The 13,902-nt window shown below is 39.6% G+C and overlaps 1 protein-coding gene across 1 annotated transcript in view; it reads left to right on the top strand.

Moving 5' to 3' along the window:
• LOC124605520 (protein O-GlcNAcase) overlaps positions 1 to 13,902 on the top strand; it is a 139,688-nt gene that overhangs the window by 51,278 nt on the left and 74,508 nt on the right. The window contains exons 4-7 of the mRNA XM_047137263.1: positions 6,329 to 6,433; positions 7,486 to 7,648; positions 8,260 to 8,541; positions 13,122 to 13,468. Coding sequence (XP_046993219.1) covers positions 6,329 to 6,433; positions 7,486 to 7,648; positions 8,260 to 8,541; positions 13,122 to 13,468 — 897 coding nt within the window. The remainder of the gene's footprint in view (positions 1 to 6,328; positions 6,434 to 7,485; positions 7,649 to 8,259; positions 8,542 to 13,121; positions 13,469 to 13,902) is intronic.

The raw sequence follows: 13,902 nt of genomic DNA, 5'->3' as shown, positions 1-13,902 counted from the left end.
AAATACACATCATTAGGAATTGTACTCTTATTTGCAAAGAGACAGGTGCAGTTTGATGCCCGACAATGAATTTTCTGTAGCATTGAAATAGTTTCTCGGTTGATCCTTTTTTATCTCTGTATGCTCTGTTACCTGTGCCATCTTTTTCAATGGGAAGTTAAACTTTACCCTTTCTTCCAGGCCACCCAGTGGAAGCTATGGCTTGGTAACATATGCCTCATAGCATCACAACTTTCCATCTGTAACTGAATCTTCAAGCAACCATATGTATTCAGTATAATTAGTTGTTAATCTGGGAAACTGACAATATCATATGTACAATGTTCAGTGATAAACAGCATGTTTGATAAAGGGAATTGTATGCAGCTTATGAGAACGGGGTACTGGTGATTACTTGAATGAAAAAAAATTGTAGTACTTGAAGTTAATTAAAATGGACTAGATGCCAGGGTGAAGAATTAGAAGTGACAAATTGAGTATATTGTTCACTAAATTTCATTAATTTAATAGCACCATGAGATTTTCATGGATCAATAACTAAAAATGTTGCATTAGTGGTGTAATGTAAATATTACATAATGGTGCTAAAAAGTAGTTTTTAAAATTATGGGCTTTACCGGTGTTCACTAAACTTCTGTATAAAAATCATAGAAACTAAAGGAGATATCCCCAGCAGCAAGATAAACTTTTTGAAACTATCTATACTGTGGTATATTACTTGACGTTCAGTAGTGTCAAACAAAGTAGTAATGAGCAGATTGATTTTGTGATTCAGTGGACAGTGATATCTTCACGTGCAGAAAGTTGTGGGGGTCAAACCTTGCGAGGTGATTGAAATTTATTTTTCTTTTTTAAATCTTTATCAAAATAACTTTGATCATTAGTTTTATTCAATTAAGTGCTTTAAATATAATTTTATATTTTTATTCCATTGTCGTATCATTTTGAACATCATATGAACTTCTTCATTTACCCTCATATTTCTTTCTATCCATTCTTTTTCCACTTGGAATTTTTGTGAATGAAAATTCAATTATATTTATTTGTTTTGATATTAGAATAAGTGAAAATACTTATCTGTCAGTTAAAAACAAAAGATGAAATAATCTATTTATGAGGGTTACTCAATAAATAATACCCCACATTTTTTCCTCAGAAATATATATTGTTAAGAGTCAGAATTTGATGACAATATACATCAACATGTCTTGTCCATGTCCTATTTTTCTGTGCAGTTTCTGTCAAGTTCTATGGCCATATGCCAACATTGTGGAAGAGCATGTATTCCCTGCTGGTAAAAGCTCTTGTCCTATAGGCATAGCCATGTTTTCACTGCATGACAGACACTCTCGTCATCTTGAAAGTCTGTTCCCCATAAAGAATCTTCAAGCGGCCTAAAGAGATGGAAGTCCAGGGGTGTCAGGGTAGATGAGGCAGTGATGTCCAACCCAATTTGGTGATGTGTTCCCGGGTTCTCAGACTTGTTTCTGGGCATGCATTATTGTGTTGGAGCAAGATTTCTGCTGGATCCTTGTCCGATCGAACATGTTGGGAACCGTTCTTGAGTTTATTCAAAGTCTTCACATATGCCTCTGAATTGATGGTTAACCTACTTCGTATCACATCCATAAGAATGACACCATCACAATCCCGGAAGACTGTCACTATGACTTCTCCTCCAGAGGGTGTTGTCTTGAATTTCTTCTTTTGTAGTGAATGAGGATGATGTCACCCCATGGACTGCCTTTTTGTTTCTGGTGCAAAGTGGTGCACCCAGCTTTCGACCAACGTTACGATCCATGACAGAAAGGCCTCTGCGTCGGTCTCAGAACACTCTAACAATTCAGAAGGAATGGCCTTTCTTTGAATCTTGTGGTCCTCTGTGAGCATTCATGGAACCCATTGTGAGCACCTCTATGAATATCCGAGAGTCTTGATCACTGCAGATGCACTTCCAATTCTGGCCGGCAACTGTAGAGCCAGTTGTCAAGTTGTGATAACGCTGGTCGGTACAAATAATGATATCCGCATGATTCATCATGTCTGGAGCAGTGGCTGTGACAGGACACCATGAGAGTGAATGATCATGGAGCTCTGTTTCTGCAGTTCCCGACTTTCTTTAACCAACGCCCAACTGTACTCCTTTCAACTGCAGCATTGCCATACACTGCACAAAAATGTTTATGGATGTTCACCACAGTTTCTTTTTCTGCACACAAGAATTCAGTAACAGCATGCTGCTTGTAACATGAGGCGTATGTAGGCGCCATTTTGACGCTGTATTGTAATCTGCCAGAAAGGTTTGAAGCTTCACCAGCGCACAGAACAAACATCAAATTTGAAGCACCAACGAGGATTTCTGTCATTGAATATTAAGAGCTTTTTTAAAAAATGTGGGGCATTACTTATTGAACAATGCTTGTATATTGACTGTGCCGTGGTTTCAGAAATGTATTTTTTGTTATGCAATGTGAATTTTTTTGAATGGTAATCATCATACAAACATTTAAAACAAAGCCTAAATTTCTATTGAACTATGGACAAAATAACACATATGAAGATTTAAACAAAAGAGGAAATTAAATCGAAATTAGTACATAAAATTAATGAAAATCACATGAACAAAGATTTCAAACGGAAAGAGAATGATAGGGAAAAAAATGAGTGCAAATGAAGAAGTTGATATGATTATCAAAATGATGTGACAAAGGAATAGAAATATAAAATTACATTTAAAGACTTAATTCAATAAAACTAATGATCAAAGTCAAGTTTATAAAGATTTAAACATATATATATAAAAAAAAAGAATTACTTGATAAGGTTTGAACCTGCAGCCTTCTACACGTTAAAGCATTATTCTCCCCATTACAGCACTCAGCCAATCTACACAGCAACACTTTTTTAACACTATTGAAGGTCGTGCAAAATTCTGAATTTTATTTCCGTCAACTATTCGCAAACGAGGGTTCAGCAGTGAATGGCTACAGTGTGTGGTGTCTGGGATCTTAATGTACATTACTGTGTAGATGCTTTCAAAAAGTTGATCCCACCATTGGGGACCTCTCCTTGTGAGTTTTGTGATTTCAACCCCCTAATTTTCTACATTCATACTCAGAAGCCATGGGTTAGTGTATATAGCTGAGAGTTTCTCAGACCATAATTAGTCCCCGTCCTCCGCAGACATTGTATGTGAAGACTGATTATCTCTTAGCTTCTTTCCAAGCTAATATAGTTCATTTACAAGGTGTGACGCAGTATAGTTTTCCAGCAATTAAGGAAATATTTATTTTATTATAATTACAATTGCAGACCACAAGCGTTTATAAGTCAGGTTTTTCATTTCAGTCAGTGATGACTTACAAATATATCCAAATTACACAAATACAGTATCAGAAATCAGTTTAAGCTACACGGAAGCACTCTCACACCTGAGTAGATACATTAACTTTGTAATGAAGCTTTTGTGGATAATCATTGTGATTGCACCATTTTTATAGATAAAGACACAGTATGTTTATTATACTGACTCCACTTAGGTATGGAAATGTTTCTGTGTTACTTAAATGGATTTCTTATTCATAATTTGTGTAATTTGGATATATTTGTATGTCACCTCTGTGTGTGTATTTAAGGTCTGAAGATGGTCATCATTGACTGAAATTAATAACCTGATTGACATGGTCAATGGGAGGGATTATAATAAAGTAAAAATTTTATTGCTACAGTCTCTGCATAACACTTATTTTGAACAGGATTCTAGAATTTCTTTTGCAGCACGAGATTACTGAAGTTTTATGAGCGTTTCTTTATGTGTCATAAAAATTCATTCTTGTTGGTGTTATTGGTGTTTACTAAACTTACGTGTAAAAATCATAGAAACAAGAGGTATCACATGTTTCACTTTGGCTCAAAGCAGATATGAGCACTGCAGTAATTTATTGTACTTGGTATCAATGGATATGACACATTTTGCCTGCCTCTAATCTGCCAACTACCTTAGGCAGCTAGTTTATAATGGTACTTATAATTTAATTGGCTTTTGAGCAGTGGTAATTGCCCCCCCCCCCCCCCCCCCCCACACACACACACACACACACACACACACACACACACACACACACACACACACACACACACACGCGCGCGCGCACTTAGTAAAATCTTCACAAGGCTTTGTTTGAACTGCAGTGGTTTCCTCAGTAAATTAGGATAGTTTTAAATGCCGCAAGTGTTTTACAGTTACTACTTTCATAAAAAGATACCTCCCCGAAAGGCGTCTATTGAATCAATTTACAGCTTTATGTTTTCCTGTTTTTTTTTTTTTTTTTTTTTTCCGTATTTACTCGAATCTAAGCCGCACTCGAATCTAAGCTCCACATGAAAAATGAGACTCGAAATCGAGGAATAAAAATTTTCCCGAATTTAAGCCGCACCTGAAATTTGAGACTCGAAATTCAAGGGGAGAGAAAAGTTTTAGGCTCCACCTCCAAATCGAAACAAAGTTGGTCCATTGTAATATGAGGCACAATTTAGGTCGAATGAATGACGATACAGCTACAGTAGTTTGGTTTGAGTCGTAAGCTTAGCAGTTAAGCTTTACCAGGTAGCCATTGCTATGCATCAGGCGCTGTGTCCTTATTTATACGGGTACGGTACCCTTCCTTTTTCACGTGCTTCATCTAGTTTGAAGTGATTGCTTATTTTTCTTTGATCTGATAAGTGCCGTTCTTTTTGTTATAGGTGTTTACACCACTCTAAGTTGAAAATGCATTACTGTACTGTGTCATGCATTGTTTGTCGCATTCTGATGATGAGTGTTTACGACCTGTCGCCGCTCGCGGCATAGCTTGCTTTTGTGCGCGCTACTGCCGCTTACAATAAAAAAAAGAGAGGAATCGTTTCATTAGCGAAACAATGGCAAGAGACTGCTATTTGTTGTTACTTACACTGCTGCTTTCTTTGATAATGATCAACTAGAACCAAATAATAGACTGTGTATGATAGAAGATGTTCTGAATGAGAGTTCAGCGAAAATTTTTCTCCGTTTGAAAATCTTTGCAGACGCCTCTTTGGTACCGGTACATTACATTCTGCGCAGAAATTAAAGTCATCTTAGATTTAAAAATCTAGTCAACTGCCATGCTTCATTTCTGATTGTATCACTATTAGGCATAAGAATAATACGGATATAAACATGACATGATATGTATATTCTTCCGCGTTTGCTGTTGTCTCACTCTAGTTTCGTAGTTTATTAGGCAGACAGGATTTAAATGAGATAGCAGCAAACATGAAAGAATGCATGGCAAAATGTTTATATTCGTATTATTCTTATGGTGAAGAGAATACTGCCTGTGATTCACAATTCATAAAAGTTTGTATTAGCAACCATCTCTTCTCACAGGTAGGAAAAAATTCAAATCGTAGAGTTAGCCATATTGACACACATCCCAAACAGTCTTGCCAGTCGGATTTTCGTAGTACATTGAAATGCTGCTACAGTTGAAGATGAACAATACAGAATTTGTATTTACTTCGTTGGATAATGTATGAAAATCCAGTGGTCGAAACTCGGAGCGGAGAAAAAAGCTCGTCTTCCACCTCTCTCTCTCTCTCTCTCTCTCTCTTTCTCTCTCTCTCTCTCTCTCTCTCTCTCTCTACACAGAGATTTTTGCGCCAGTATTTATCTTTGTGCCTGCTAAGTATGCCTATGTAGCGCTACATATATTCGGCGGCAGAAGTTAGTTGTGGCGGCACCTACCAACATTTTTCAGAACATCCGCTTACTTTGCACTCGATTCTAAGGCGCAGGTGGTTTTTTGGATTACAAAAACCGGAAAAAAATTGCGGCTTAGATTTGAGTAAATACGGTAAGCAAATTTTACGTTGTATTGAAATGTTTTAAACGTTTTCCTTTTGATTGACAATGTGATTACTGCTTCATGCACATTTGATGTTTTTATCTGTTACGCCCTCAGGAAAGGCAGCTCAAAGCAGTTTCCTACTAATATATTACTGTATGTGGTATTTATAGCTGGCTGTATTTGGTTGTATTTGCTTCGCTTTTCAGTACTTTTTATTTGGAGAGTTTACTTCCTAGTACAAAATAATTAAAGGAAAGCAATGAACACAATCATGTTTTAACAAGTATGTTGTTTTCTTATCAAGGAATATGTGTGTACAGAACAGCTGTGCATTACTGTTTGAACTAGTAGATAAATGAACTTTAATCATATCCTTCAAACTATGTGGAAATTTAAATTGAATGATGCTTTTGTTTGCAATGAATTGGGGGGAATGATTTATTAGTTTCATTTGTTTACAGGTCTCTCAGTTTGGTTGCTCTGCATTTGCACTCTTGTTTGATGATATAGAACCTGAAATGTCAGAAGCTGATAAAGAAGTTTTCCAGTCTTTCGCTCATGCACAGGTAATGTTGACAAACATGTAGCTATGGTATATACAATTTAAAAAACTCTCAAGATTACTACATTACGCCACAAAGAGAGATTTGGAATGACTGTTCAAATCATTTTACCATTTTACAGTTTTCTCCAAACAAGTAATGGATTGGTACACCCTTTTCTTGCTTTCTATAATGTCTGCTAGTCAGCTGTAAACACCCTTGTCTCCTATTTCTCCAGTCTGGTCTCTCTTTCCGTAGCTTTCACTTAGTGACATTAGCCATAAGGCTCCTATTTATCTACATCCTATCCCGTACGCTTTCTGTGCTTTTTCTGTACTTACTTTTTGTTTCTTTATCCAATTTATTATTTTTAACGAAGCTTCATATTTGGTTATTCCAGTTACCGTTATCAAACTGACTGGCTATAGGATAGCCGATAGTCTTCTTCGAATTCTAATTCAGATGCAGCAGGTGTAGTTCATGCACGAGAATTCATCAAAGACTACATTGTTTAAAATCTAAATCCTGGGAATGACTCCTAGTTGTTTCCAAATGCTTTAAATACTTCTTCAGACTTTTGTTTATCCTGTTTTGGACTTTTTACTCAGTAAATGGCTTTTTTTCTTTTAATTGAAATAAACACCTCTAGTCAAATTTCTTGACTAGAAACTTCCTGGCAGATTAAAGCTGTGTGCTGGACCGAGACTCAAACTTGGGACCTTTGCCTTTTGCGGACAAGTGCTCTGCCAGGAAGTTTCACATGAGTGCAAACTCCGCTGCAGAGTGAAAATTTCATTCTGGAAATTTCTTGACTAGTTTTGTTATTGCTTTCTTGCCTCACTTTCACATCAAGGTTTGAGGTTAGTTTTGTTGTTTTTGTGATTTCAGCTGACTCACTTGAATAATGAATATGTCCTACTCCATTGCTTAGGTTGCTGTTGCTTAGTGCTATAAAATTCAAAGCAAACTGTCTGTTAACAAATACTGTGGCCTCCTTCAAACAAATTATGGTGAAAAATAGATGTCATTCCTACTTTGTTAAGCCACATTACATGTCTGTATTAATTTCTTTGTAGGTGTCTGTCAGTAACGAGGTTTTCCAACACCTGGGGCAGCCACGCTTTATGTTATGTCCCACTCAGTACTGCGCAGCTAGAGCGACACCTAATGTGCAAAATTCAGAATATCTTAATACTCTTGGAGCAAAACTGGCACCTGAGATTGATATTATGTGGACAGGTTTGAATTTTAACATTATTTTCATTGTGATCTATGCACTTGTGAAAATGTATGCCCCATTGTTTGTTGCAAAGATAAAATAGTTTCTACTGATTTTATAATTTTTAATGTTTCAGTTATGTGTGGTAGGCTGACGATAACTTTCTAAGCTGTGTATATAATATTTACATGTTGATGACAAATATACTACAGTATAGTATCAGTCAGTTTAGTGATTACTGTGTGTGTTCTACAATTACTGTTTGTAGAAAAATTATGACCAAAACTCATTTAATCCACAATTTTCTGGAGGTTGCAATAGGACAATTCTGTTAATTCCAATTTTTTATGGATTTGAAAAATTGTAGCGTATGTATTTTACAATTGTTGAATAAAGCTGTACTGAATTATGATGTGTAGGAATGGAATCCTCATGTTTTGGACAATTTTCAGAACTTCATGTTATACATGTTGTATATTTGTTTATCTGACTGTTGTTTCCAACGTATTACATCTTTTATAGGCTCAGAGACACTTGATCTTAGTATATTATGACTGAAACATGGCCATTTTTTCCAAATTTCTATTATTCAATTGTAACTTTATTAAAACGGTTTTACTCTCTGTTGCAGGTTCAAAAGTCATTTCACGTCTGCTTACAGTGGAATCAATTGAAGAAATAACGGATGTTCTTCGAAGGCCACCTGTTATTTGGGACAACTTGCACGCCAATGACTATGACCAGAAACGTGTTTTCTTAGGACCATATTCTGGTCGATCTCCTGATCTTATACCAAAGTTGCGTGGGGTTCTGACAAATCCTAATTGTGAATATGGTGCAAATTTTGTGGCAATACATACCTTGGCTCAGTGGAGTCGCTGCAGTGTTGATGGAAAACGTGATTCATCCCTCAGTAAGTGTAAAAAAACAGGTTAATTGACTTACAAGGTTTCTGTATTATAAAAAGGATAGTTGATACTCATCATATACCAGGGATGCTGAGTTGCTGATAGGGACAACAAAAAAAACCCTCACACAATAAGCTTTCGGCCAACAAGGCCATTGTATGAAAAAGGCCACACACACACACTGATCATGCTCACACACATGACCAGTCTCTGGCAGCTGAAACCAGACGATAAACAGCAGCACGTGATTGGAGAGGTAACTAGGTGGAGGTAAGGGAGAGGCTGGAGCTGGGAGGAGGAGGGTTAGCAGGATAAGGATGGGGCAGGGTAAAGTGCTGCTGCGGGAGTGTTCAGGGACGAGGTGGAGAGAGGGTAGGGCCGCAAGGTACAGTTGAGAGGTTAGGTGGTGGGTAGGGAAGAGAGGGGGAGGGTTAGTGGAAAAGGAGAGAAGTAAAAAGGGTGGGTGTGATGGTGTAATGAGGGCTGTGTAATGCTGGAATGGGAACAGGGAAGGGGCTGGGTGGGGGAGGACAGTGATTAACGAATGTTGAGGACAGGAGGATTATGGGAATGTAGGATATATCACAGGGAAAATTCCCACCTGCGCAATTCAGAAAAGCTGGTGTTTGAGGGAAGGATCCATGTGGCACATGCTGTGAAGCAGTCATTGAAATGAAGGATGTAATGTTTGGCAGTGTTATCAGCAACAGGGTGGTCCACTTGTTTCTTGGCCGCAGTTTGTCGGTGGCCATTCATGCTGACAGACAGCTTGTTGGTAGTCATGCCTCCATAAAATGCAGCACAGTGGTTGCAACTTAGGTTGTAGATCACATGACCGGTTTCAGAGGTAGCCCTGCCTTTGATGGCTTAAGAGATGTTTGTGGCCAGATTAAAGTAGGTGGTGGTGGGAGGATGTATGGGGCAGGTATTGCATTGAGGCCTATTACAGGGGTATGACCCACGAGTCAAGGGGTTGGGAGCAGGTTTCTGTAGGGATGGATGAGGATATTGTGCAGGTTTGGTGGGCGGCGAGTAGTGCTGTTTGGGAGGGGGGGAGGGGGGGAGGCGGGATAGTGGGTAGGACATTTCTCACTTCAGGACATGACGAGAGACTGTTGAAACCTTGGTGGAGAATGTAATTCGGTTGCTCCAGTCCTGGATGGTACTACGTCACAAGAGGAATGCGCCTCTGTGACCGGATGGTGGGACTTTGTTGAGAGTTGGTGGGTGATTGGAAAGATAAGCATACTTGCCAAGTTTTTCAGTTTTCCCAGATGATTTCCGGATTTTGGGGTAGTCTTCCGGTTTTTTGGATGAACATAATTTTTTTCCCCAACTTCTGGGCTGTTTCCCACCCATTGCATTCATATCGCATTTCAGTTTTGACTTTCGATAATAGCCGCTATTCTGAGATGAGAGTGAAATTCGAAGTACAACTGACAATATTATCGACATTCCTTTCTCCCAGAATATCGCTGCGCTTTTTTCATTTACTCTTTGTGTTTGAAACAGTTCCGGCAAAAGTTGATCAAAAATTCTATCGATAATCACATCTCACAGTTTATTGCTGCATTCTCTTTGTGCTTCAACTGCATGTTAGCGGGAAAGGTTTTTTTGTGCTTGCTAATATGCAGTGTTTGCTGTATATTCTGGTATTCGTGCAATTGTGTGACGAATTTTTGTGTGATTTAGTGTTTTCATGATGAGTTCAACTAATAAACGATATCATCAGTCTTTCAGGGATGCATATTCTGCTGAATTTCTGTGTATGATGCGATCACGGACAGATGCAACATTAGCGTTCTGTTCATGTGTTTGTGTGATATAAATGTTGCTTACGGAGGAAGAACTGAATTAATAAATCATATTAAATCCGTTAAACACATATCCAATGTGACAATGAAGGATAGCAGTAGGAAAATTGATTCATTTTGCAGATTGATGACTCTACTACTGTTGAGAGTGAGAACTTGACAGACGATACCAAATGGGATCGATTGATGAGCATTCGTGGAGCTGATGTATTCCTACGTACGATAGGTTATCCAGGCTAATACTTTCTGTTTTGACTCTACCACACAACAATGCAGAGTGTGAGCGTGTTCAGCTTGGTGAAGAATAATTTCAATCAGTTTAGGTAATCCATGCCGAATGAAACTCTGGGATCCATTTGTGTTTTGAAAACAAGAATCAACGGTCCATGTTACATGAATAGTTTTCCTTCAGAATTTCTGAAGAAAGCTACTCATCTTCATCTGTAAAGGCCTCAGTGAGACCCTCGGTGTATTTTGAGAGGGACTGCTCATCATTGCAGATGCGACGGTCACAGGTATGGAAAGGACTTCTTGGTACGGAATGGGTGACTGCTGTTGAAATGGAGGTAATGCTAGCGGTTGGTGGGTTTGACATGGACAGAGGTACCGATGTAGCCATCTGTGAGGTGGTCAACATCAAGGAAGGCTTGATGGGTTGAGTAGGACCAGGTGAAGCGAATGGGGAGAGGGTGTAGAGGTTCTGGAGGAATGTGGATAGTGTGTCCTCACCCTTGATCCAGAGCGGAAATATTTCATCAGTTAATCTGAACCAGGTGAGGGGTTAAGGATTCTGGGTGTTTAGAAAGGATTCCTCTAAATGGCCCATGAATAGGTTGGCATAGGATGGTGTTATGTTGGGTGCCCATAGCTGTATCCCAGATTTGTTTGTAGGTAATGCCTTTGAAGGAGAAGTAATTGTGGGTGAGGATATAGTTGGTTGTGGCAACTAAGAAGGAAGTTGTTGGTTTGGAATCCGTCGGCATTGGGAAAGATAGTGTTCAATGTGGTAAGGCCATGGACATTAGGGATGTTAGTGTAAAGGGAGGTGGCATCAGTAGTGATGAGTAGGGCACCATATGGTAAAAGAACACAAACTGTGGAGAGCCAGTGGAGGAAATGGTTGATATATTTCATATAAGAGGCTAGGTTGCATGTAATAGGCTGAAGGTGTTGGTCTACAAGACCAGAGATTCTCTCACTGTGGGCACAGTAACCAGCCACAATGAGGTATCGTGGGTGGTTGGATTTATGACTTTAAGAATTATGTAGTAGGCAGGAGTGGTAGGTGTGAGGAGAGAGATGAACTCCAGGAGAGGTTCTGGGACCAACCGTGTCCTCCACTGATCCACACTCCACTCTCCAACTGAATTACATTCTTCGACAGTGTTTTGACTACCTCTCATAGTACCCAGAAATGGCCTACACACTACTACACCCCCCCCCATCCCCCCTCCCCCTCCCCCATACACACAAACAACACTATTCACCACGCACCGAACCTGCACAATATCCTCATCCATCCCTACAAAACCCCTGCTCCCAACCACTTGCGTCGTGCATCATATTGCTGTAATAGACCTAGATGCAATACCTGTCGCATACATCCTCCCACCACTACCTACTCCAATCTGGTCACAAACATCACCTCTCCCATCAGAGGCAGGGCTTCCTGTGAAACTAGTCAGGTGATCTACAACTTAAGCTGCAAATACTGTGCTGCATTTTATGTGGGCACGACTACCAACAGGCTGTCTGTTCACATGAATGGCCACCAACGAACTGTGGCCAAAAAACAACAGGACCACCCTGTTGCTTAGCATGCCTCCAAATGCGACATTCTTCATTTCAGTGATTACTCCACAGCCTGTGGCTTCTGTATCAGTCCCACCAACAACAGCTTTTCTGAATTACACAGGTGCGAGCTCTTCCTGCAATAAATCCTACGTTCCCATAACCGTCCTGACCTCAACCTTTGTTAGTCATTGTCCTTACTTATCAGCCCCTTCCCTGCTCCTGTTCCAGCACTACACAGCGGTCTATTCCACCAACGCACCCAGTCTTTTTATTTCTCTCTTTTTCCACTAACCCCTTCTCTCTCCCATCCTCCATCTAACCTCCTGACTGCACCGAGCTGCCATACTCTCTCTCCACCTCATCCCTGCATGCTCCGGCAGCAGCACTTTGCTTCCCCCATCTTTACCATGCTATCCCTCCCCCTCCTCACACCAGCCTCTTCCTGACACCCACCCGGTTGCCTATGCCATCAGGTGCTGCTGTCTGTAGTCTTGCCTCAGCTGCCTCTGGCTTTGGTCATTTGTGTGTGTGTGTGTGTGTGTGTGTGTGTTTTCTCTATTTGTGACAAAGGCCTTGTTGGCAGAAAACATTGTGTGACAGTCTTTTTATTGTGCCTATTTGCGACCCAGCATCTCCGCAATATGGTTGGTAGGAGCTACCCTATTCATAATATAGTTACCTTCCATGTTGGATTTTCCATTGTTTAAAATGTTTCTGGAAGCAAATATTTTCATGGAGATGAGATTGGTGTTAAGATTTTTATATTGCTTCGTAAAACTAATTGCTTGGAAGTGTCCTATAGACCAGTGTGGTTTTGAACATCAACTGGTTGGAAGAATTCCCTATTTGTAACAGAAGTGCAAACTGTTTGTTGGTGTCGTAATAAATGTCCCAGCTGTACTATCTACAGATAACTGTTTACATTAGTGTCTATTTCTGCAAATTTATCAGCTATGTGAAGTAATAATTTATTTCAGATGATTCTGTGAGTGCAGACATCAAATTGGAAACTGAAACTGAGGATGGAGGTGTGGGAGAGGATGTTCCATCTAATCTGAGTCCCAATACATATCACCCACGACGGGCACTGCGCAATGCCATTTCAGAATGGTTACATGAATTCCACCGCCCACGACCAGCATGGGGCCCTATTGCAAAACCACAAGTTGTTGCTCCTGTGACCATTCCTGTGCCTATAGTGCCATCTGTCAATACCTGTATGAGTCTAACAACAACAACAACTAGTTGCTCAGCTGGCTGTGGACCCACATTATCTACTGTAAATGCAAACCAACTTCAGGCACTAGCTGATGTGTGCAGCACGGTAAGCATATGGTGGGAAAACCTAAAATCATACATCTGTAGACTTACTCAAAAATGTGCATGTACACTTGTGACTTTAGTGTGCTTACTCTGGTTGAAAAGATCTGCAACAGATCAATGAGGGGAGGGGATAGGGGGTGATAAAGCGAAATGTGTAACAGCAGTAGAAGTAAACATGAAATTATGGCTGCAGTTGGGTTTGGGAGACTTTTTACTCAGTTCTGAACAGATTTTCAAGCATCTGGCAATTTTTATTTCCCTATCCCCTGAATTTCTTTTGTTTTGTTGTTTCTTAATTTAATCCACTCAGTTTAAATACTCTGTGTTGCTCTATTACACGAGAGAGAGAGAGAGAGAGAGAGAGAGAGAGAGAGAGAGAGAGAGAGAGAGAATTTGCTACTAGTGTTTCAAAGGCTGTATGATTCCACATGGTGT

Source organism: Schistocerca americana, chromosome 3 (genome assembly GCF_021461395.2).
Source record: "Schistocerca americana isolate TAMUIC-IGC-003095 chromosome 3, iqSchAmer2.1, whole genome shotgun sequence".
Taxonomy (NCBI): domain Eukaryota; kingdom Metazoa; phylum Arthropoda; class Insecta; order Orthoptera; family Acrididae; genus Schistocerca; species Schistocerca americana.
Note: the sequence above shows the minus strand (reverse complement) of the source record. Positions and strands in the feature narration are given on the sequence as shown.